The following is a 25,831-nucleotide window of genomic DNA, read 5'->3' on the forward strand; positions in this document are numbered from 1 at the left end:
AGACCCAGATTGAGGTCTCACCCTCACATGGACACAACCAGGATGAGATGCCTGGCCTGTGGGTCTCTTGACCCCTGCTGCCCATGCAGGAACGGGGACCATGGAGGACTGTCCCAGACCTGCACCTGGACCTTCTTCAAGGAGTGAGGTAGCCGCTTCTGAGGCCAAGTGGCTGGGGGCGGGGAGCCCTTGTGCTCTCCTCCAGCCAGACTGAAGTGAGTACGTGCATCAATAAAACAGTGTCACGCGGGAACCGAGCATAAAGCAAGAGCGTGCTTTTACTTAAGGACCCTGGCTGTGCAGGGGGCGAGCGTCTCCTCCGAGCCGGCACCTGTCCTCTCTCTCCCCCTGGGCTCAGGCGGCGGGTGGGGGCAGAGCACTGGGTGAACTGAGGGCCCTTCCTCTGGGTCAGGGACAGCAGAGAGGTGCTGTCAACAGTGCTCGCTATTGCAGATGGAGGGAAGGAGATTTTCACACAGGGAAAAAGGTCTGTGTGACAGACACGGGGTCTCTAAAAATAGTCCTGCTGGGAGCCTAATGGCCTTTGGCATAATGGCTGAAGTCAGGGGAGGAGGTGTCTTAGAGTTTGCTCCAGTGGCTGAGTGGAAAGGAGGTGCCACTGACGTGGGAGGAGGACGTGGAGCCAGGCCAAGGGAGCTAGACATGCGGTGGGACAGGTTAGGGGCCAGCACTAGTTGGGGAAGAGAGAGACCAGCAGGTGGGGGAGTCGGCACGCGGCTCTTCCCCGTTCTTCGTAACACCGAGAAAGGTGGCAGGATTGAGGTGGTCAGAGAGCCCTGGGCAGAAGGAGCCCTATGGACTCCAGGGACCTGGGGCTGGAAATAGGGGATGTTCTTGGTTTTGAAAAGAAGGTGAAGGTCTAGAACAACAAATTATAGCCAGAAAAGGGAAAGGCTAGAGGGCATGTTCCGCCTCACCTGGGAGAGAATGGACACCAAAGGGAGGACAGAGATGCCTCAGTGGAAGACTGGCCGCAAAGCAGGGCAGAGAGCTGGACTCTGGACCATGGTGAATGGGCATTCAATTCCAGGGAGCCAGACTACCCTGGGATGGGTCCCAGGATGGCCAGGACCCACTGTTTCTTCAGGATCAACCTGATGTTCTCTTACTGGCTTTTCCACCTGTGCATAGTCCTGGCAGCCCACTGATTCCAGAAAGGGGCTGGTCTGGTCTCCAGCTGGGCTTCACCTTCTTAGCCTGAATCCCCACAAAGCAGGCATGAGGCAAACATTTCACGTGAGCAGCTGGAAGGAAAAGGCTGGCATCTGGGCAGTGGTGGGCCATCCATCAGGAAGAGACAGACTTCTAACGATGAAAATTGGGGAGACAGGGAAAAGCAGTGAGACACGAGGTGGGGGGCTTTCGGAGAGAGGGAAAGGCAGGACTGACCTTCCTCATAGCAGCAAAGGCAGGACCAAAGGTGGCTTTGACCTCTACACGGTCTCGGATCCAGGCTGGCAGCTTTCCCAGGATAGGTGGGCGGGCATACCGCTGATCCAGAAGCACTATGCTGGCAAAATCCTTCTGGTGCCTGATGGCCCTGCCTAGGTGGGGACAGAGGTTGGGCTCTCAGCTAAACCAGCCTCCCCCACAGTGTATTTCTATCATGTTCCCTCCTTCCTGTCTCCCCATTCTCCTGCCAGGCATCCCAAGAGCCAGGAACAGTCCCAGGCCTACCTATAGATTGGTTGACAGCCTTCACACACAGATTCTCCACCAAAGCCTTGCCTGGTGGTGGCTGACCTGGGCCTCTGGGCTGGGGAGGGCAGAGGACAGCACCTGTCAGCATTTTCTTGCCTCCCCCGCCCCCCGCTCAGTGTTCTGAGAAAATGACACCGCTCAGCATGGGAGAAAGAGCAGCAGGCATCACGGGCACGAGGCCAGCAGCAGCTGCGACAGAGGAGATGGCAGAGTGGCTCCGGAGGGTAAAGGGGTGCATCCATGCCCTGGAGTGGACGGGAGACACGGGGACACATCGGGGGGCAGTGGGGAAGGCACAGCACTGCAGCGCCGGTATCGCAGCCCCAGAGGCAACAGCCCCTCCTCCCCAGCCCTCTCCTCCCAGCCTCGGGACACGAGGTACTCACCAGGGTCTGGCCCAGGTAGGCCATCTTCTCCTGCAGCTCTGGTGACCTGACGTTTGGGTAGGGCATGCCTACCATAACCACACACCTAGGGCCAAGGAACACGAGGCCGTGGCGCGGGGGCAGTCAGGCCCCCAGTGTGTTTGCCAAGGGCCAGACCTCACCCTCCTGTCATCAACTGCTACATCCAGTGCTCTGCCACCCCCCTCAAGTTGTGCTTGCTGCCTCTACCTCCCTCCACACCGGGAGCAGGTGTGCTTGGCCGAGACCCAGTGCAGGCCACATGAATGGAGTCCCCACAAAACTATGCACTGCCTAATTTCCACCTGGAGCTAAAGGGCCAAAGCTACCTCCCCACAGAGCTGAGTGACCTAAGCAGCCAGCCCGGGGTGCAGACTCCTGCTGGCATCAGCTTGTAGGCAGGGACCCGGCCATTCGTGGAGTGAAGGGTGATCACAGCAGAGCCCAGAGATGAGAGGCCCATAACTTACCGGCCAAGGTTGTCAGAGAATTTAATACCTTCACTCATCTTTCCTCCAACCACAGAGAGGAGCAGAGCACCTGTCACCGTGCCTCCCGCCTGGCCACAACACTGCGGGAAATACCAGTCCAGGTTGTAGAGCCAAAGCTTGAAGGCCACCCAAAATGCTGCCAGCTGTTCTCTGGACCCAGGGCCTCGGAGTTACACTTCTCACCTTAATGCACCTGGAATACTCCGCCAGCACCTGTTCCACCTGGTTTGCTTTCTTGGGTTCCTGAAATACCTGAAGGAAAACAATGTCTCCCAGGAAAGGGTTTCAGAATGCATGGGCCCCACGTCTGCTCGTGGCCTTTATGTTTTCTAGACTGGAAACTGGAGAGGCCCCCAGAGTCAAAGGGTTCTAGGGAAATCCTCCAGAGGTGATCAGGGGTTCTAATTTGGGGAAGTAAGGAGCTAGCCGAAGTCCAGACAGTTCTCTGACATGCATGAGAAATCCTAGCAGGAACTCTGGGTGCCACTGTCCTAATAAGTGGGAGTTCTAGCTGAGAAGTCACTCACCTTTTTCCTGACAGCCAGGCGGGAGAGCAGCCCACTCTTATCCCAGTGGGCATAGACCTGGCATTGGTACTCATAGGAGGGGAAGAAACAGACCACCCCTCCAGGGACCACAGTGCACAGGTTACAGAGAATGCGACCAGTCTCCTCCATCTAAGGAAGGAAGACAGACAGCCCTCCCTGGAGTCATTCCTGAGGCCAAACAGCACTTCCTGACTTTGAGACTCAAAACCACATACAGGGATCCAAGCGTGACTGTAGTCATGGGGGAGACCTGTGGCCGGAAGCGCCCCCTCCCCCGCCCCCCTCCCACACACATCACAATCCTAGCGCACCGGAGCTAAAACAGGCTGACATGCACCAAAGCCTCCCTGCTCAACTCCCAATGCCTACGGGCCACTGGGGACAAGCTCCACTACAACAAATCGGACACTGACAACCCCATGTGTGCCTCTCATGACAGGCCCCAAGCCCCATGTTCCTGCCTGGGGCAGGGAGCGATAAAACCAAATGGCAAGAGAACCAAATGAAACAAGCAGATTCTCCTCAGGCTCATCCTGAAGGAATGGCCCAAGGTTCTAAGAAAACATTATTTAATGGTCGAAGCGGTGAGGGGACAGGGGAGCTCAGACCTCCCAAGGAGCATGCAGATGGGACACTATCCAGCCTGGGCCGCCTCTGTGTGGAAGTCCCCAGCACTGATCTCCCTAACACCTGAACACTAAAAGCGCAGGCCAGGGTGCCCAGCACCCCAGAAACCTCTCTCCTGCCCCGGCGAAGGTGGTGGTAAGGTGAGCGGGCTGGTACTAACCATCTGCGGCAGCTCTCTCTTCTGGTATGTGAACTCCAGCTGCTGGCTGGAGGGGCCGCTGCAGATGACCAGGGGCAAGATATTGTCTGGTGGGATCACATGACCTGCAGAGACCCCAGGGAGGGGCTGAAAACGAGGGGCTGACGAGTCCGGAAGGCAGGGCCTGGGAAGCGCGTTCACCATCCCTGTCTCCATGCCAGGAAGAGCAGTTCCCACACTCACCCCCGCGCCTGCTCCCGCAGCACAAGTGGATGGTACTCAGACCTCCCCACAGGGGTGGAGGCCACTGTGCGGGAGCAGAGAGACGTGAGCCCACGTGAGAGCTGGCAAAGGACTGAGTTCCCATCTCACAGGCTCCTCAGCCCCTGGGGCCGGATGAGAGCACAGGGTCAAACCACGACGACAAGGGGCCGGAGAGTGACACGTGGCCCATTCCACCCTGGACAGGGATTCTCACCACAGGAAAACTCCACCACTCGCTCAGCTTCCACCCCAGCACAGGCCAGCAGCTGCTCCCGCAAGTCAGACACCTGCGGACCACAACAGCAGGGCTCTGTGATCCCCGAGAGGGCCGGGGACCGCAGGCCTGAGCAGGCAGGGGGCCCTGGCAGGGATGGGGGGAGAGAGAGCCGCACTTTGGGGAAGACGAAAGTCTGGCCTGGCACAGTATGTACATAAGAACAGGAAAAAAGAGGTAAAAGGTAAGACAGATAATCAATGGGCAAAAATAAATAAATAAATAAATAACAATAATCTAGTGTTGGATAGTCTCAGTGAGCCTGTGGGAACAGCATGGGTAATCTGGTGAGCTGGGCACAGTGCTTCTCACCCCTGACTAGGCAACCGAGAGCACCTGTGGGAATTCAAGACAAAATCCACACGTCCAGGTCCCAGCCTCAACTACCGGAGAAGGACCTCTGGGGGGATGGAGGGGTGGGGCAGACATATGCGTTTGTAATTTTAAAGCACTCCGGGATTTTCACCTACTGAATTGGCAAGAATCCTAAGGCGTGACCCCTCCGTGGAGAAACACACGTGTGGGGAGACAGAACAACTCCAGCTGGAGGGGAACTGGACAGCATTTTGTAAGCTGGATGTATTTTTACTTTTTAGCCTGGCAGTGCTCCCCCACCTAGGGGTGCCCCCTGAAGGTACAGCTCCACAAGCCAACACCTGCGTAGGGATACTCCTGCATGTGATCTCTGACTGCACAAGGCCGTTCGGGAGAGCCCAGCGCATGCGCTCACCACACCCTTGCAGGGTAGAGCGCCCACCGCGGGCAGGACACACACCCGCAGCGGCCCCCGAACAGCGTGAGTGCCACAACACTGACGCCCCAGCCACTGACAGAAGAACAGGGAAAGGACAGACGTGAGTACATGTATTTGCTTAGTTCTGCAGAGAAATGCAATGAAAGCAGGCAAGGACACACCCAACAGTCGTAAAAGTGACTGCCTCTGGGCACAGACAGCAGCCTGCAGATGGGCAAAAGTGGGGCTTTCTGAAGGCACCTTCCAGACAGTTTCGACTTCTGAAACATATAGGTGTTTACATATTTTAAAAACATATTAAATCAAAAATAAAAAAAAAATTAAAAAGCAAACGCTAAAACTGAAAACAGACGGCAGTAAAGAGGACCCTTTGTCACAGTCACAACAGAAGCACAGAAGGAGCCTGAATTCCAGTGACTTCCAATCCTTAGTGAGCAGACATCCTTAGTAGGATACACTCTCAGAGCAAAAATAAACGCAAAGAAATTAAATTTCAATCACTAGTTTACTGTTAGAATATCGGTAGTATAGGAAAGTATTTGAGGTCTCCTGTGGAGAGTGCAAGTAAGTAATAAGATAGAACAAACATAATAAGAAACCAAATGTTCAGCTCAAGAAAAAAGATATACAGTGTCAGGTCAAACAAATTTATGGATTTTCATTTAGAAACACTCATGATTTTTTAAAGCCATCTTCCCCAGTCTGTCTACAGAAAAGCAATTACAATCCAGGAGCATGACCAACACCCCCGGCACACGGATGCTGGTTTCCACATACCAATCCCCAAATAAGGAAGCCAGGTTACTTGGAGAAATGAAGGATTCCAGATCTGGGGCAAAGAAAGTATAAGGTGGCCCGGGACATTCTGCATTCTGTCGTGCCAAAAAGCAAGAAAGCATCCCAAGGCCAATAAGGGCCTTGTCAAGGACCAAGGGCAGCATGTGGGGGCTCTGAGGGGCCGAGCCTGAAGCAACTGACATCAAAAGCAGCAAGGACTAGAGATGATTTTAATTTGTGAACAAAAATCTGAATCTATACACAAGAAAAATGGAAAACTAACAAAGTGGCAGGAGTGGTTCCAGTGGCAGAAGAGAGGGACCAGAGTGTGCGGGCACTGAGGAGCCTTCCACCGGCTCAGTCCGTGCCACGCATACTCTGGGGACAGAACTGCTGTGCAGAGATGTGGTTCTCTGTGCCTCCATGTTGCTTAAAACAGAGAAAAACTGGAAACCACCCGAATACCTAACAAAACAAGAGTGGTTCTACAAAATATAACATTCTCGTAACAGAGTAGAGCCGGAGCGTGGTGGGATAAATGCACACTACTGACAAGGAAAAATGTTTTTATGACATTCTGTTGCTGCCTGAAAAATCCAAATCGTAGCAACGGCATGTAGAGATGGAGATTCTTGTTTTTAAAACATGTATGTGTATTTGTAAAAATTACACACAAAGACTACTATAACGATATACACTAAAACAAATCTTTTGGTGGTGGAATTATAATCTTTTTTTTCCCCCTGCTTTTGCTGGTCTCTGCTTTCTACAATGAAAGCAAAATACTTTCATGTGTGTGCATGTGTGTGCGTGTGTGTGTGTGTGTGTGTGTGAATCTGTAAGAGAGGGAAGGTGGTATCCCTGGTGGGTTCAAGAAAGGCCCGGCACTCAGGCACTGGATGGGGGCCTGTGATTCCAGAACAGCTGTCTCTGGGAGAAATGTGGTCCTGTGGCTCAGAAGCACCAAATGCGCAGCAGTGCCCTTACACCCTCGCCCACCCATGGCCCCGGGGTAAAAGCCCAGGCCTGAGACAGTACAGCAATGCCACCTGGTGGGTGCTGCTCAGCCTGCTCAAGCTGACCCCCTTCTGGTTTGGGGGCCCACTGGACAGGAAGAGGCCTGACAGTGCAGCTGTTCATCCCACACCTGGGGCACAAGAGGCGGGCTCTGGTTCCCTTACCGGCTGCACAGTGCCCCCCACGATGACCACGGCCCGGCATTCCTTCACCACCTGGGCAAAGTGTATGGCTGGATTCAGGAGCAAGAATTTGAGGCTACTCTGACAAAGACTTCCTGAAAAAAAGACAGACAGCTCTGTGGGGCAGGGGGGGTGGGCTGCAGGCCCAACAAAGACTTCCAGGAGTCTGAGGCAGAAGGGAGCTCGGACGTGTCTACGGTCATGTCTATGCAGGAACCCCAGGGATACCACTTTGCTCTTTGATGAGGTCCCATTTAATCTCCAGGACAACCCTGTGGTAGAGACATCTACCCTTGTACACTGATCTTCAGAAAGACAATGAAACAAAGCTTGGAGGTGAGGGAATCCAACCCACCTAACCACAACCACCAGGCCACACGGCCTCCCTTGCAGCCTGGCCCAAGGTGCCCCACTGTCCTAGTGCCTCGCACCCCCCTCACCACAGGCCAGCAGACCAGTCACCAGCATCCTGCTTCCTGATCCTAGCCCAGGAGGCATCCCCAAGTCTCTCCATGCTCTGGCTTGGTGGCCCATGCTGGCTCCTCCTTGGGATTACCTTGGCAGTACAGGATGACCCTGCCATCCTGGTTGGCAGTGGTGAGGGCTGCTAAGAAGGGTTCGATGTGCATCAGCGGGGAAGCTGGCCGTGGCAGCCTGGCCTCGCCCTCCTCCACAGGGCTCACAGGAGCTGTACAGAGCAGAAGAAAGAGGGTCTGTGACCACAGAGGCGGTGGGGGGGGGGGCCTGCGGCAAGCCTAAAGCCATTCTCTGCAAGAGGAGTCCCGGCATGAGGGATGGACGTTCCTGTCCCCCGCGTGCAGCCCGATCTCCCGCCTCCTTAACTCACTCTCGGCCACTGTGGGCTGCAGGGTCTGCAGAAGTGCTAGAACCCAGGCAGTCTGGGCTGCTCCCTGGAGGGTGTGAGGACTGCGCCATACCTTTCTGTGAAGCCGAAGAGCTGGGACGGAGTAAGAGAGCACAGGGAGGAATGAGGGTGCAGCAGTGGGAGCCCTGGCTGGAGGGAGGTTCCGCTGTACCCCAGACAACCTGCAACTTGCCCCCTACCCCCACCTGCCACGAGGACTCTCGCACCCCCACCCCCACCCAAGGAGCCCTGCTACAGGAAGGGAGCAGAGGTTTCTCAAGCGCCTGAAAGGCAGGGGGCAGCACTGGGGTGCTGCAGACCCTAGCCAGACCCGGGAAGGGGAGGGCACACCTTTCTGCTGATCATGCTCCTCTCACAGTAGCGCCGCACCTGTGAAAGCAAGCCTACTGCAGGTATCTGGCCACCATTTGCTGGAAAAGAGAAACCACCAGCTTCCCAAACCCCAGGGAAGCAGGACTCCCTGCTTGCCCTCGCCCAGCCCCAGGAACCCACAGCCTCCTTGTTGGCCAAGTGGGTCACCCTCCTCAGAGGTCCTGCCTCTCCTGCCCCCTCCCCACACAGCATGGTGGAAGCCTCGTGCAGGCCGTGCCCTCACATGTGTGTGCATGGCTCCAACCCTCTAGAAAGGTCCCCTGATCTCTTCAATGTGACAGCACCTAAGCTGAACCCTGAAAGATTAAGTTTTAAATAACCTACAGGAGCAAAGGCACGAAGGAGGTAAAGCTTGGGTTTGTTCAGGCGCGTCTGGTGCGTACACTATGTGTAGCCTGGAAAGGAAGACAGCGAGTTGAAGCCTTTGAAGATTTCTAAAAAGGGTGCTATCTTCCAGCGGAGCTCCACTAGACCCTAGTGTGGGAAAGAGAGCAGAAGGGAGAGGGAGTGCGAGCAGGGAGAGCAGGGAGAAGGCAAGAGGAGAAGAGCCTCTCCTGATGTGGCAGCCATGGGAATGGAAAGGCTCCAGAAGTTCAAGAGCTAATTCTGGCTCTGGGAGCCGGTGACCATTTAGATGCAGGACCCAAAGGGAGAAGAAAGGAGTCAAAAAGGGCTGGATTGCCAGCCTGTCTGATGGGGTCATGGCAGTGACGGGGACCGAAACGGGTAAGTTGGGGGTGTGTGAAGACAGATGGGAAGGCCGGAGGGAAAGCAAAGGGTCTGGAGTCCAGGCAGGGGGGCTAACACGCCAGGTACCATCTGCTCACTTGTGTGTGACCTATGCCTGTCTCTCTTGGGGTGACCTCTCCCAGCCTCGGGTCCCTCTGCTTCTGAGCGGTGATGGTACCTCCTACCCTGGAGTCACAAAACCTGGTGCCCTGCCGTAAACGCAGTAAGTGCTCTGTATCGTCAGTAACTTAGAATCCCTGAGTCGAGTGATGGTGGTGGGATCCTGCACAGCAGGCCTGGAGCGAGCTCCCACCAGAGGCTGCACGCAAGTCCAAGGCCTCAGGGGGCAGAGGGGAGGCAGTTCACAGCCACCTCAGCCCAACAGCAGGATAATGCTCCCGATGTTAACCTCCTGCTCAGACTAAAGGCCCAGGGCAGAGACTGTGCCCGAAGAAAGATGGAACCAGGCAAAGGACCTGGGAATTTCTGTTCATGCTTATTTGGGACAATGAAAGGCACCTTTTCTCCCTAGTCCCAGGACCCTTCAACCCTGGGTTAGAGATTACTTTTTTCTTGCTGATGCAATGCCTCCAGGGGTAAGTGTTACAAACACCTATTCTGTAGATCCTCAGACTTCTAGACTGCCTGACATTAGGAATTAGGAATTTACTTTTTATTCCTTCGTCTTCACACAGCGTTCTGCTCACAGATGGTAATAAATATAAGCAAATTGGACACAAAAGGATGAAAATCTCTACCTTGAACAGGTTGATGTTGTCGATCTGGTTCTCAAAGAGGAAGTCATTGATGGTCTTCATCTCTGTCCCTTAGGGGTAAACAAAGGGCCTTGGAATCCTTCCTTGGAAGATGGGAAGACCAAGGTCCCAGACGTGAGCTCAGAACCAGCTCAGAGCAGCTCTGGGCCTCTGAAGGCAGTCCTCTTACCTGTCTGTGAAAGGCTCTGTGTGTTGGAATTTTGCTTAATGTTCCCTAAAATAGAGAATTCAAGCTGGTCAGGATGGTGACTCTCTAACCCCCAGCTTCTCACACTGAACACTGGACTCCTTAAATAAGAGCATTCGTAATTGAACAGATTTTTCTGCCATGTATAAACACCCAAAAAACCTGCTAAGAGGACAGGAGGCTCAAGGTAGCCTCAGAATCTGACCCGTGTTTGCACATGGAGCCCAATCTCTTCCAGTCCCGTCCATGTTGCTACAAAAGTTGGGTATTCATCCTTTCTGATGGAGGCGTAATACTCTATCCCCAGGGGTGGTGGGTTTCATTCTTTTCACACCTCCTCCACGGAGGCTGGGACCAAGTGACCACCCTACTTTAGGCAGACCCAAGGAGCTGCCCAGGGGCAAAGCAGAGATGGAAGGGAAGAGCACCGGCGCTAGGCAAAATCCCTCCAGCAAAATGGTCCCCTGGCTTCCTAGAACTCAGCTTGTATGTAAGCCATCAGGTGAACAGCCATGCAACAAAAGAAAAGGCAGGTGACACAGAATTGTGAGAGCCACATGGACCTGGAGCCACAAGAGTCCCGCCATTAGGTTCACGAAGCAGAGACAGTTCACACCCCTGCTCTGAGCTCTAGTTTACTCAGCTGTCCACAAGGGTGAGCTCGCCTGTGTTCCGTGCTTTCCTCAAAGGTGTGCTCCAAAGTGACTTCACACGGTCCCATTATACTACGCTGTTATTACTACCTGGGGAGTAGAGTCTGGCAAAATAAAAAGGACTCAGAACAGGGGGAAATAAACTAGGAATCTAAAAAAAGATCTAAGGTTAGACAATTCAACTAAGCTGTAAGAGAGAAGAATCTTCTCCACCAATGGCTAAGATAATTCTTGGGGACGCAAAAAACACAGGTGTCCTGACTGGCATCCAGGGAACAGACCACACAAGCTTAGCTGGCCAGGGGTCAGGGAGGGCACGGTGCTCCTTACCACACAACACAGTCACAACCTTCTCCAACAGGACAGGATCTGTTTGATGTACATCAAATTCTTGGCCTTCAGACGCTTCCTGAGGAGACACCAATGGACATCAAGTGGTAGTACTCCACAAGCAACTTCCCTTCCAAGTGCCTCAAACTCAGGCCTTTTTGTCTAGTGTCTTCCAAAGCAGGCCACGAGCGACAAATACACCCTCAGAAAAGAAGGCTCGCCATGGCCCAAGGCCTTTGTAGCCAGCTGTGGCATCCTGAGCATCCTCGGCCTGTGTGGGATACACACCATCGTGAACAGGAGGGGAACAGTGTGCTGGTCTCCCTGGCGCTGGGCCCAGACCAGAGGTGGAGACCCCAGTGTTTTCTCTGAGACTGAGCAGGACTTTCCCTTCCCCTCAGGAGGCAGTGTCTTACCCATATCGTTCCATATACTGGAGCAACTGGGAATGGGCCTGGCAGAGCTGGAGAGAACAGAGAATGGGCGTGAGGGCAGGCCAGGCTCTATCTTAGATTATGCCTAGTAAATGCCAGCCATGCCACATGGGAAGCAGTAAAGGCAGTGGGCCTGGGTAGAGACCAAAGGCCTTGAGGCTGCTGGGAGCTGAGAGGTAAGGAAGGGAAGTTCTGCTGCAATATCCACTTTAGGTCAGTGAAAATAGCAAGAGGCTGACTAACTCTTTCAGGTAATGAATCTCCCTGTTAGTTTTTACTATGTTGGGCAAAGATGTATTTTCCACTAAGCAGAGAAGTGGTTCGAGGTAGCCATTACACTCTGGCCTAAGGTCAGCCCTGGCCTAAGGTCAGTAGAAGTGGTGGGAGGCACGTGGGTGACTCACTCAGTTAAGTGTTTAACTTCACTCAGATCACAATTTCAGGGTCCTGGGATCGAGTCCGGCATCAGGCTCCCCGCTCAGCAGGGAGCCTGCTTCTCCCACTCCCTCTGCTCCTCCTACCCCATCCCCACCCCCTCATGCACATGTGCTAATAAAATAATAAAAAAAGGGGGGTAGGAATACCACATGAGCTTCAGGGTCAGAAACCAGTGGTCAAGTCCCAACTCCACACTCCTGAGCTGTGTGATTTTCGGCACACTGCTTAAAGCCCCCCGAATCTGAGTTCTCAGTGTTAACAGGGAACAACAGCCCATGCAGAGGCTGTGTGAAAATTCATGATACTGCACACGGGCCATGGCAGAGAAGAGGTAATCAACAGTGGCCCTCGGAAACCCTGAGCATCCCTCAAAGCGAGGCTAACAATGCCGAACTATGTGAGGACCCCCGCTTCCTTCGCCCTATCATCCTGGCTTACAGAGAACAGGATACTAGCACCTGGGACTCAGGATGACTGACCTAGGACAGTAAAGAGCAAGGACATGAGCTACTTCCCCTCAGCTGGGTCCCCATAGTTCTACTATCTGCTGGAAAGCCAGTTAGCCCCTGACGAGTCTACTGCCCCGACTCAAGGCACCCTCTCCCAAGCCACCTCCAGACCAATTCCAGGGCTTAGAAAAATGATCCACATCCCTCCACATCCCTCTGCCCCATGGCAGGCCCTGGATCAAGATGGGAGAGGCTGACCCACCTGGGAACCGCTGACCTCTGCACTGTGGATGCCCATGATGGTGTCGATCAGGTTGTGCGCCTCGTCGATGAACACCACCTGGCCCTGTAGCCAGATGCCCACAGCCTGGCGGGTGGCCACATGCAGCAGCATCTGGTAGGGCAGCACCATGAGCTGGGGGGAGGGGCAGCCGCCTGAGCAGTGTTGGGGGGAAGTCGGGGTTGGGGGGGTACTCATTGCTTTGGCAAGTGTTCCCCGCCTACTCTAAGTGTCTGATGCAAATGGTTTTAGCCAGTCTGATTCTGACTGAACCAAGAGTGGGGGTGGGGAGAGGGGGAGCAGAGAGGAGTGTGGAACCCCTGCCCATACCTTATCCATACCCCTGAAGCACCCGAGGTTCCTCAAAACACAGTGATCACCCCTGGTGTACTAGAAGGTAGCCCTGCGCTCTGGTCCCAGGACTGTGACTTCTTAGCTGCGTGACTTGCAAAAGTCACTTAAACTTTCTGAGCCTCAGTTTCTTCATGGGAAAAATGGACTTAATAAGCTCTATCTCAAATGAGGGCCAAAAGCCAGAGGTCGGGGCAACAAAAATAAGAATGCTGTAAATTTTTCGGTGCTACTCATGAGACTGATTTCCCAGTTAAAAGAATATTGATAAAGTGAAACTCTAGAAAACTGGTAACTTAAGGCCCAGCTTTAATCTGGCACCATTACCCACCTCCTGTGAGAAAACAGGTAAATCACTTAGCCTTTCTGGGCCTGTGTCCTCATGTGTACATATGGATAATACCTGCCTTAGCTTTTTCTGTGGGATACTACAAAGCAAAAATGAGGTGACAGTTATCTCAGAAAGTCAAGATCATGAAAATCTCAGACCCCAGGAAAGCATGCAACAATGGTGGGGGCTGGGAAGGTTCTAAAATTTCCCTCTGAGCACCTATGCAACACAGTTTAGAGTAGTATACTAACGAGCATTTAGCTACTGTAAAATCATTACTAACGTTGTTCCCTGTATCTCTGAAAAGCTACCTAATCTTTTTTTGCTTGTATGGAATTCTCCACAAATGAAACTCTATTTCCAAAAGTCACTCGAATGAAACAGTGGAAGAAGACAGTAAAACCATACCAAATAACAATATTTTGGATCTGTCAAATGGGCAGATCCAAATGCCCATCCAAATGGGCAGTGTAAAGATGAGCCTCAACATGGCAAGTCGAAAGAAGACAGCCTTCTCCCACACCGACAGGCAGGTGCCTACATCAGGATGGTTGGTCTGAAAGGCTGTTTGGAAACACATTTCTGTTCTGCAGCACCCTGACTGCATCTTCTCAGCTTCCTGCTGCCCTGTGCCCCTGGACTCTGGTTTCTTTAGGACTGCACACCCTTCTCAGTTCTTATCTGTTGTCCCCAGTAAGGCCATCTGTTCCTGCAACCCAGAGCCAAAGGACACCCCCACTCCCATGCACTGGCACCTGGGTGCTGTGTGGTCATCCACCCACAGCCAGGAACATCCTCCCAAATTAAGAGGAATGAGGAAATCCCTTGTGGCAGAGGCCACAGATGGAGCGAAGAGTTACTGTCCAACCCTCAAAGGTCTTTACCTGGGCTGCTGGAATGGCAAACTGGCTCCTGTAATAGGGACAGGCCCGAGCCTCCTTCCCCAGTGTCACCAACTGCTCAGTGTCCTTCACCCCCACCAGGACCTGGTCTCGGAGGAGCTGCAGCTGCTCGTAGCCATAGAAGGGGCATGCGGCCCAGTGCTCCTGCCTTCTCCTCTTGGGCTTCTCTTCCTCAGCTCTGTTCCTCTCTAAGGGGGGCAGAGGCACAAGGAATGAAACCAGTCCACAGGGCCACCACTGGGTCTAAAATGTCAAGACCCAAGTCCATGACCCTCCCCACTACTGTTTAGGAAGGTCTCACCATTTGGGCATTTAATTTTATGTTCTCTAGAAAAAGCCAATAAAATCATCTCAGAGCCAGGGTTCTGGACTAGATACTGACCCAAAAAGCAAAATGCCTTTCCCAAGGAGACGACCTTAAGGAAGGACCCAGCTGCAAGCTCCACTGTCACTGCCACTTAAGACACTATCTCCTGCATCCCTGGTCCACTTCCAGCCTGCTCCCCACCACTTCTCAGTACTGCCCCAGGCTACACGACCACCCCAGGGGCCATGCACGGCTCTAGTGATGGTTGCTACCATGTTTGCTTCTCTGCATCTCCACGCAGCGGTCATTGATGAGCTGCGCAGAACCCAGGGTCTCACATCATCGTTTATACAAAGATTCTAGAAGACACAGGGCAAAGAGAGAGCCACAGCAGTCACGACATAATATACAGCAACCCTCTGGGGCCTGCCCAACACCCTGCCAGGAACCAGAAGAGGCCAATCCTCCCACGGCATGGCATGCCCTGGGCCTGGGCCCACCATCCTTCCATGCCTGGAAGAGGAAGATGAAGGCCCAGGAAAGGGAGCGGGATGGCACCCAGGCCAAGACGCAATGCCTCCATGTCCCTGCCGAGAGCCGAGGGAGACGAGCCGGGTGTCCTTGCCAAAGGGGCTCCTCCGTACCTCGTGCACAAACTGAGCCAGCTGGGAGTGTGTCCGACTGCAGTAGTAAATCTGCTCCGAGGAGGAGCAGGGGATTTCAGAAACGAGATTACAAGATCTCCATTCTCTGCACATCAACGAATGCACAGGCCAGTAGGCTGAGGGACTGGGGACAGTGGCCACACACACACAAACCTAAAGCAACAGGACTCTGTCCCACAGCAGATCTCGCTAACGCGGGGCCCAGGCATTCCCCACCTCCCCCACTCAGCTCCAGAAGTTTACAAGAACACCCACAACATGGAGCTCCTCCCATCAGTCCTGCTCAGCCATGAATCCGGCCACTTCACGGGGCTTGGTCATCTCAGGACAGGCTGCCTCCCTGAGCTGTGGTTCCCCAGTGGGAAAGAACAGATTCTGGTGAGCGTGTCGGGGGTCGGCTGTCCACACACTCCTCCCTAAAGTCTGGGGGGCCAGGCTCGCAGTAGGACAAGGGGAGCTGAGCTGTGCTTTATGCTCCTCCAAGACTAAGAGCGGGAAGAGAAGAGAAGCAGGGAGAAAATATCTACTTTGAACAGAGAAAACCAAAGTCTCACACAAACTAAACCAAATGTTTTTAAACATGACAGATGTCCGAACCCTACATACCTCCCAGCGCTCCATGCCAACGGAAACACAGACAAGAGAAGAGGGAGCCAAAGGGTAGGGTGCTCTTGCTCAGGCCTGCCCTCACCCCCTAGCACCACCGGTCCATGGGCCTGCCAAGTGAGCACCCCAACACTGAGATCTGGGTCTGGGGAGCCCCAGAGTCAGGAGACTGGAGGCTCTTTGTTGATGACAGAGCGAGAAGCAGCCAAGGCGGGCAGACACAGAGCCCTGGACTCAGGACCAATCCCAGAATACCCACGACGCAATGTCTTACCTTAGTTATATGTTCTTCCTCTGGGTCATCCTTATCCGCGTCCACTCTGAGAGAAAAGAACACAGAAACTCAGAGAACTCAGGCCACCTGAAGACACACTTGAGTGAGCACCTACTGCGTGCCCACAATGAGCCCTGGACCTAAGCCAGATTCGGTCCCTGTCGTCGGAGACCAGCAGAGCTAAGGCTGAGCTCTGAGCCAGAGACAGAAAAGACACATTCCAGCAACAAAGTTCCAGCAAAGCCAGTGCCTGCTTGCTTGCCCACTGGGTCAGCGAGATGCACCGGGCTAATACCAGCCCGATCCTCCCCCCGGCACTCACGAGGGAAAGGAGAAAGGGGCACAGTATTCCCCAAACCTCCATTCACTGTCCGACTCTGTCCGTCATCAAAGGCTACTCCGTCCTTACTGTCCACGCCTCCAGCGAACTGGAGTTCTCTCAGTCCCCGCAGAACTGTGCTCTTCACCCCCTCGCGGCCTCGGACATGCTGTTCTCTCAGCCTGGTAGGCGCCCGCCCCTCACTTCCTCTTTTACCTAGCCAACTGTGTCAACCTTGAGATGCCCACATAAACACGGCTGCCTTCCTCCACCTCCCAGAGAGCCCCTCCCTCGCCACACTGCTGTGGCCCCCTGCACCTGTTCTTTGCAACACCCATCTCCTTCAAAAGCACTTATTCTGGGTCTGTCCGCCTCTCTAGACTCATGTCCGCAGGCAAGACTCTGGGGTGTCTTGCTTCTGAGAGGTACAGGGGACTCACCCCGGCCATGGCACATGGCAGGAACTCCAAGCACATTTCCTGAGGGAAGCCACAACTGACTGAAAAAAGATGCTGTCGCCCAGAACCTGACAAACCTCTTCTCTCCTTGGCACCTCACCCCTCCCGGCAATGAAGGAAGAGCCCACATGCACCGAGGGACTGGGAGGGAGGTCAAGTCTGCATTACGAGGCGGAATGGTTAGCTGACATTATTAGTCTAGGCTCCCCCTCAAACAAAATCTTTTACAGACAGACACACTCTCCCTACAGGGCCATCACTGGGATTCTTTTTGTTCACGTGGGAATTTTTTTTTTAAAGCAGAAATGCTAATTCCCTTGTGCAATTAGAAAACGAGTTATTTATAGGGTTGCCTTTCTAGTCAATAAATAATTGTTCAGAACCCTATGTCTGACAGGCCTTGATTTAAATCATGTAGCACAAGGTAAGCAAACTCAACAGGATCTAGATAAGAAGCAGGATGTGTGAAGAAAGGAAGAGCAGAAATTTTATGTTCAGAACTGGCTGGGGCACCTGGGTGGCTCAGTCAGTTAAATGTCTGCCTTCGGCTTTGGTCATGATTCCAGGGTCTTGGAACTGAGCCCCACCTCAGGCTCCCTGCTCGGTGGGGAGTCTGCTTTTCCCTATCCCGCTGCTGCTCCCCCTGCCTGTACTCTCACTCTCACTCATTCTGTCAAGTAAATAAATAAAATCTTTTTTTTTAAGATTTTTTTAAGATTTTTTTAAAGATTTTTAAAAATCTTTTTTTTTTAAGATTTTATTTATTTGACAGAGGGAAACACAGCAAGAGAGGGAACACAAGCAGGGGGAGGGAGTGAGAGAGGGAGGAGCAGGCTTCCTGCTGAGCAGGGAGCCCGATACAGAACTCCAACCCAGGACCCTGGGATCATGACCTGAGCCAAAGGCAGATGCTTAATGACTGAGCCACCCAGGTGCCCCAATAAATAAAATCTTAAAAACAAAAAAACAAAAACAACAACAAAAAAACTGGTTGCATTCTCAGAGAGGCTCCTCCTCCCTCTCCAAATACCAAGGCATGGAAGCTGTAGGAGTTAATCTGCAGGATTAATGGCTCAGGCCAAAGCCCTGGGTAGTAGCACTTTGTTACTCTAATATTCACAAACTCCACTCAAGTCCTTTTTTTTGTCCCGGGGCGGGGGGGTGTCTCGAGGAGAAGTCCAGGAGCAGGCAAGTAATCTTGCAGGCAGGTGGCAAAGGGTTTGCAGAGCACTTCCTATCTCCCCGAGGTGGGATGCCTAAAGAGGTCTGACCATCTCAGCCCTGGGCAGGGTCAGAAGCTTTGGTTCTAATCCAAGTCCCGAAATCTGTGCTTAAGGCAGCCCTCTAGCACCAACAAAGAAAAGCCCAGGGCCAGATAATTTAACTGGCCAGACTGATGCTGATTTCAATATTTAAAGAAACAATGCCAACCCTTCTCCAACTCTTCCAAAACACAGAAGAGAAGGAACACTCCCAAACTCATTTTATGGGGCCAGTATTACCCCAGTATCAAAGCCAGATAATGACACTACATAAGATATACAAGCTACTATATCCCCGACAAAGACAGATGCAAACACTCCCAACAAAATGTTAGCAAACGGAGTTCAATAGCACACAAAAAGGATCACGCCCCATGATCAAGCAGGGCTCCTGCCTGAAAGACAAGAATGGCTCAACATATGCAAATCAGTAAATGTGACACATCAGTCAACAGAATGATATACAAAAGTCACATAATCATCTCAGTAACACAGAAAAAACAAATGACAAAACCCAACACCCATTCATGATAAAAACTGTCGTATGAGGTACAGAAGGAACATACCTCGACAAAGGCTATCTGTGACAAGCCCACAGCTAACACTACTCAGCAGTGAAAGCTTTCCCACTAAGACAAGACTAAGACGAAGGTGCTTACTTTTACCTCTTCTCTGCAACACAGTGGAAGTCCTACCCAGACCATCAGTCAAGAAAACGGAAGAAAAAGCATCCAAACTGGGAAGGAAGAAGTAAAACTACCTGTTAGCAAATGACATGATCATACACAGGAAAAGCCTGAAGATAGCGCCAAAAAACTGTTAGGATTAATTAGCAAATTCAGTGAAGTTGCAAGGTACAAAATCAACAGACAAAAATCAATTTCATTTCTGCATGCTAACAATAAACTATCTGAGACAGAAATAAAGAAAACAGTCTGGTTTACGATGGCATCAAAGACAATAAAATACTCAGGAGGTAAACACTTACACACTCACAGCTACAAGACTTCGGTGAAAGAACCCGAAGAAGACACGAACGACAGAACATCCCATGTTTGCAGGTCAGAAGAGTTCATGCTGCTGAAATGTCCACACTACTGAAATCCATTCATAGATCCAGTGCCATCCTATATTAAGAGTTCAACAATATTTTTAACAGACATAGGAAAAGAAAGATCCTAAAAATCACATGCAACCACAAAAGACCCCAAATAGCCAAAGCAATCTTGAGAAAGAAGAACAAAGCTGGAGGCATCACACGTTCTGATTTTCAACAGTATGATTATCAAGAGTACAGTACTGGCACAAAAACAGTAGAATAGGGACGCCTGGGTGGCTCAGTGGGTTAGGCTGCTGCCTTCAGCTCAGGTCATGATCTCAGGGTCCTGGGATCGAGTCCCACATCAGGCTCTCTGCTCAGCAGGGGGCCTGCTTCCCTTCCTCTCTCTCTGCCTGCCTCTCTGCCTACTTGTGATCTCTGTCAAATAAATAAATAAACTCTTTAAAAAAAAAAACAGTAGAATAATCAATGCAGGAAGGTACTGGCATAAAAACGGACACATAAGACTCGTGGAACAGAACCCAGAAATAAACCCATGCATATACAGTAAAGTAGTATTTGACAAGGGAGCCAAGGATACACAATGAGGAAAAGACTGTCTCTTCAGTATGTGCTGAAGAAATGAAGAGTCACATGCAAAAGCATGAAATGCAATCCCTATCCTACACCACTTACAAAAACTAACTCAAAAGGGATTAAAGACTTGGGGCGCCTGGGTGGCTCAGTGGGTTAAGCCACTGCCTTCGGCTCAGGTCATGATCTCAGGGTCCTGGGATCGAGTCCCACGTCGGGCTCTGTGCTCAGCAGGGTGCCTGCTTCCCTTCCTCTCTCTCTGCCTGCCTCTCTGCCTACTTGTGATCTCTCTCTCTGTCAAATGAATAAATAAAAAATCTTAAAAAAAAAAAGGGATTAAAGACTTAAATGTGAGGCCTAAAACTCCTAGAAGAAAACACACAGAAACAAGCTTTACGACATTGGTCTTCACATTGATTTCTTTCGCTGTGACATCAAAAGTATAAACAAAGCAAGAATAAACAAGTGGGACTATGTCAAAATAAAAAGCTTTTGCTACGGCAAAAGAAACAATCAACAAAATGGAACAGGAACCAAAAAATGGGAGAAAATATTTGCGAACCACCTATCTGATGATAAGGGGCTTAAAACCAAAATATATAAGGAACTCCTAAAACTCAAGAGCAAAAAAGAAATGATCTGATGAAGAACAAGCAGAGGAACGGAACAGACATTTTTTCAAAGTCATACAAACGGTCAATAGGTCCGTGAAAAGATGCTGATCCCCCAAGGAAATGCAAATCAAAACCACAATGAGTGGGGTGCCCGGGTGGCTCAGTGGGTTAAGCCTCTGCTTTCGGCTTAGGTCACGATCTCAGGGTCCTGGTTGGAGTTCTGCATGGGTTGGAGTTCTGCTTCAGGCTCCCTGCTCAGCAGGAAGCCTGCTTCCCTCTCTCGCTCTGCCTACCTGTGATCTCCCTCCCTCTGTCAAATAAATAAATAAAATCTTTAAAAACAAACAAACAAACAAGCCACAATGAGCTATCACCTCACCCACCTGTTAGAATAGCTATGATCAAAAAGATTAAGTGTTGGGAAGGGTGCCTGGGTGGCTCAGTCAGTTAAGCAGCTACCTTCCGCTCAGGTCCTTCCACTCAGGTTGCGATCTCAGGATGCTGGGATGGAGCCCCATGCTGGGCTCCCTGTTCAGCAGGCACAGGGAGCCTGCTTCTCCCTTCCCCACACCATGCTGGTGCACACAGGTGCACAAAAGCGCACGTGTGTACTTTCAAGTAAATAAATCTTTAAAAAAGAAAAGAAGAAAAGATAAGTGTTGCCAAGAATGTGGAGAAAAGGGAACCCTGTGTCCTGTGGGCAGGAATGTAAATTGCCATTCTGGAAAACAGCATGGATGTTCCCCCCAAATTAAAAATATTAAGTAGCATATGATTAGGCAAGTCCACTTCTAGGTATATACCCGAAGGAAATAAAATCCATATCTCAAGATCCCTGCACCTCCCTGTTCACAGCAGCAACTAATGAAAACCACCGAAGCATACTCGGACCGATGAATGCATAAAGAACACGTCACACACAGTAAAACAGCCATAAAAAGGCAGGCAATTCTGCCAGCTGTGACAATCCAGATGAACCCTGAGGGCATTGTGGTAAGTGATGTAAGTCCGAAAAGGACAAATTCTAGGTCATCTCATGTGTGGAATAAAACAAAAAACAAACAAACAAAAAAAAAAACCTCCTAGAAGTAGAGAGTAGATTGCTAGGGGCTCAGGAGTGGGTGAAGGTAGCCAAAGGGTATGATCATTAATAAATGATTAATAAATAATAAAATTATTTTAATTAATGTTTTATTAATTAATAAAACAAGTGACCATGTTAACAACACCGTACTGTTTATTTGAGAGGTGCCAAAACAGCACATTTTTAAAGAAATATTACGTATGTGAGGTAATGAATTAAGCGACCTCATCACAGTGGTCCCTTTGCAATACAGACACCTATCCAACCCTCATGATCCGCAACTTCAACTCCCACAGTGTTCTATCCCGACTGTAGCTCAATAAAGCTGAGGGGGAAAGAAGGAAGTCAGGGCAGCCGGGAGCGGAGCTGGGTGCACTGCAGCCCACTGTGAAGGTTTTCTCCATCACCCGTCAATGGCAGGTTTCAGACGCTGGAGTTACACTCTACACTGACTCGGTCACCACAGCATCAATGACAACGTGGGACACATGGGACACATGTCTCCTTTAGAGGAGCAGGAAACCTCCCTTCCAAGCTGGGAGCCCAAGAGGAATGACCTCTAGGGGCACTCTTGCCTTGGGGGCAGAGCCCCTGATGTCAAAATGACCTCAACACCCTTCCTAACGCCCAAACCCGATCAGGTCGCTACCCCAACTTGTAATGGCTCACAGCCCCACAACACGGAGAAAGACACCCAGCGCCCTCGGTGGGACTCCAAGGCCCACACAAACTGACAGCTGCCTCTTCTCTACCTCATTTGCTTTTAGCCCTTGGACCTTCTGTGTGTCCCTCAACCCACCAAACCTGCTCCCCTTTCCAGACCAGGGCACCAGCAGACCTCTGACTAGTCCTGTCCTCCAGGTCTTCCACGGCTCCTTCTCACCCTTCCTCACCTCCTCGGAGGCCTCTCCTGGCTTCACCCAGAGAAGCAACCCCACACTCTACCCACTGCCCCCGGTTTCATTTTCCTCCTGGGCAAACACGCTCATTCCGCGCAGTTACCATCTGTGTGTTTGTCCCAGCCCCCAGCTCCAACCACATGCAAGCTCGCCCAGCGTAGGGGGCGCATCTGGCGGACTTGGCATCGGGGACCATGCTGCACCCAGAGCTGGCCCTCAAAGGTCATCTGTGCAACTGAAGCATGAATGAAAGAGGAGGCCCCGACAAGGGGCAGCTGTCATCTTCAGGGTCTTCTACTCCACCCAGCAGCTTACTGCTCACAAATCAGAAACCCAGACAGAAACCGGACGGTGGAGGCAACAGCTTAGGCTAAGGATACGTTGATGGTTTACATCCTAAAGCTCCCATGGTATCGTCTGGGAGCAAGGAGCACACGACTAAAGCCGGCCCAGCCGGCTCCAAGGCCCAGCTGCTCTGTCCCTAGCCCTGTGGCTTCGGCTAGGGCACAGCCCCCGCTGGGTGTGACAGGGAGACGCAAACCTGGTGGGGGCAATGGAGCTCAGACCCACAGAGCCAGCGTCGGCAGATGAAGGGCACCATCTCCAGCCTTCTGAGTGCTCCTGAGGAGCCCGGCTAAGAGGGGGCAGGGGGCTGGCACACCGTCCCTTCGGATGCCTTGTGAGGGGCAAAGCAAACTGCCTCTCTGTGGGCACAGGAGCCGGCCCCATAGGAGCCCCCATGGCAACCCGAGCAGGGGCGGTGGGTGAAGGAGAAGCGTTGTCTCACCCGCGAGCTGCTCCCTTCTCCTCATCACTCTCATACTCAGCGAGGACCAGCTCCTCCTCCCCAGACACCAGCGGCTCCCAAGGCTCGGCCTCTGCTCCCACCGCTAGCATCTCCCTGCTGAGGCAGAGGAGACGCTCCATCTCTTCTTCCTCTTGTCTCTGCAGAGGAGCATCGCCAAGCGGGAAAGAGAAACAAATCTCAGGACTGGACCCCCGCCCCCCGGACCGAGCGGCCTCTGAGCAGCTACCACTGAGGATGACACACATGTCACTACCACAGGCCTCACTCTCTTCCCGGTGTCTAAGGTACCAATACCTCAGCTCAAGCTCCAGCTACCGGGGGATGAGAACTCAGCTTGGGGGGTGGGGGGTCGGCCCTGGCCACTCACCCAGGGGAGCAACAGCACCCACGCACTGTCCCCACCACCCCCGCAGAGGGCGCTCACCAAGCGCTTGGCTGCATACTTGAGCTGCGCATTGTGCCGAATCTGCCGCAGGCGCTCCTCTCGCTTCTTCCTCCTGACCTGTTCCTCCTAGAGGGTGAAACAGCCAGAAAGAAAACCCCTGCCGAAGTCCCCAACCATGCCCTTCTTAAAGAGTCCGGGGCAGAGCGGTTCTCCCTTCTGTGGGCAACACTCCAGGGGGGCAGCAGCATCCCTGACCCTCAGTATGGGAGGTCCACACACTTTGTCCCAAAGCCACATCCTCTCAATCAAATTCATTCCCTTAAAGGAGTCTGCAGCTGCAGAACCGCGTTGCCAAGGGCAACGGTGAGGCGCCTTCCCTGGTTGGGTAATGAAGGGAACCGTCCACCCCGTCTAGAAAAGGCCTGTTGACATCAGCTTTGAAAAGACAGCACAGGTGCAGCACCACTGACTCAAGGAGGCACAGCAAAGGCAAAGGACATGCTACCCCCAGAATCAACCCCAAATCACCAGCCAAGCCCTGTTTCCTGGAAGGCTCCCAGCTCCTGTCACCCCACAGCTCACCTTCATACGGTCCACCAGGTCCCTTTCTTCTCTCTTCTGCACAAACTGAGTCACCCAGTCAGGCTCTCCTGCAGGCCTCGGGGTGTCTGGGGTCTCTTTGCAGGACGATGAGAGAGACAGGGGCTGCTCCTTCCCGTCACTCAAGGGGACAGTTCCAGTTTCAAGGAGACGTGCCTCTTCCTGATGTTTCCTCTGCTCAAATTCACAGAGCCAGGAAGGAGCCCCACAAATAAGACTTAAAGATTTTCCCTACAAGAAGAAAAAAAGTCATCAAAAACAAGAACAAAACCCAAAGCTTTCCAAATAACGTTTCTCATTTTAATAAAGCCTTCAAGGAAGGTCTAACTTTAAATATTAGAAAGCACTCTAAGACCAACCTGAGGAAGGACAGGAAGGGATTTAGCAAAAGGACAGCCAGAAAAGATAAGGAAAATAAATAAAAATAAAGTTCCTGGCTTAATTATATAGCTCACTATTCCTAAGATAATTTAATGTGGCTTATCAGGTTACATAGAAGTACTGCAAGTTAGCATAATTAGAAGCTGAGGAATTAGATAAAGCCCCAAAAAAGAATTAAGGCCAAAAACACATGGCTTGAAATCCTATATACTCGCAACGGGGAGCCACATTTAGCTCTATGCTTTAATACAGCCATGTGCAGACAGAACAGGATCAGTCCCATGAGATCCAGTCTTCAAAAAATTTTAAAGCAAACTAATTGCTCTGGAGAACACAGTTCTTAATTTAAAGATTAGAATATTCCCTATGGGTCCTCCTTGTGGGTTGAATTGTGTCCCCCACAAATTCATATGTTTGTTAAGTCCTAACCATATGTCTCAGAACATGACCTTATTTGGAAAAAGGGTTACCGCACATGCAAGTAGTTAAGAAAGAAGAGGGCCCTGATCCACTAAGACTGGTGTCCTTAACACAATGGGGAACTTGGGCCACCGCGGCAAGCCCAGAGGGCGAGAAGCCCAGAGGGAAGGCAACACGGTGAGACACAGGGAAGGCTGGCCTCGGACATACTGAGGAGAGGGCCGGAACAGTCTGCTCTCAAAGCCCTCCCTGCTGACTCCCTGCATCTGCACTTCTGGCCTCTGGAGCTGTGGGAGAGTATGCTTCTGTGGGTTAAGCCCCCAGCCTGCGGAGCTCTGTCCGGGCAGTGGGAGCACTAACTTCCAGGAGGCTGCTGCATGGGCTCCTTCCCTAAAGCTGCTGCTTCTGGGGTCCAAAGGGCAGTTCAGTTCAGGCGAGCCTCTGCAGGAGCCAACACGCTCTGGTCAGGCAGCCAACTATCCAAGCCTGCTTAACCCAAGGGGGTCTCAGAGCATCCAGAGGGGTCCTGAACCTAATATGGGCTTGAACGAACTGTAGGTAAAATGCACAGTGTGTAGGGTTGGGGATAGAGTGGAGCACAATAACTACGGCTTCAGACTTCAGGCTGCCTGGCCGAACTCTGGCTCTTCCACTCACCAGCTCTGTGACCTGAGGCTTGTGTGCTCCACAGAGGCAAAAATGGGAACAGTTAAATAAGATAAAAAAGGAGGTGAGGTATATGTGTGTTTATGTGACACAGAGAGATAGATAGTACCTTCCTCAGAATTGCCGTAAGCAT

At 51.9% G+C, this 25,831-nt stretch overlaps 1 protein-coding gene across 1 annotated transcript; it reads right to left on the reverse strand.

Annotated features, from left to right (window-relative positions):
- Positions 1 to 23: 23 nt before the first annotated feature.
- On the reverse strand, positions 24 to 25,831 carry LOC116593641 (putative ATP-dependent RNA helicase DDX11-like protein 8). The gene is given in 29 exon segments (XM_032347914.1): positions 24 to 210; positions 1,370 to 1,565; positions 1,699 to 1,777; positions 2,109 to 2,193; positions 2,597 to 2,697; positions 2,801 to 2,869; positions 3,145 to 3,294; positions 3,953 to 4,056; positions 4,410 to 4,482; positions 7,182 to 7,294; positions 7,756 to 7,887; positions 8,047 to 8,085; positions 8,088 to 8,157; positions 8,416 to 8,454; positions 9,945 to 10,012; positions 10,132 to 10,176; positions 11,133 to 11,165; positions 11,168 to 11,211; positions 11,549 to 11,595; positions 12,716 to 12,868; positions 14,300 to 14,505; positions 14,894 to 14,956; positions 14,959 to 14,985; positions 15,214 to 15,319; positions 16,170 to 16,215; positions 23,226 to 23,383; positions 23,671 to 23,757; positions 24,214 to 24,462; positions 25,808 to 25,831. Coding segments are annotated over 29 exon segments (2,793 nt in total).

This window comes from Mustela erminea, chromosome 6, assembly GCF_009829155.1.
Source record: "Mustela erminea isolate mMusErm1 chromosome 6, mMusErm1.Pri, whole genome shotgun sequence".
NCBI lineage: Eukaryota > Metazoa > Chordata > Mammalia > Carnivora > Mustelidae > Mustela > Mustela erminea.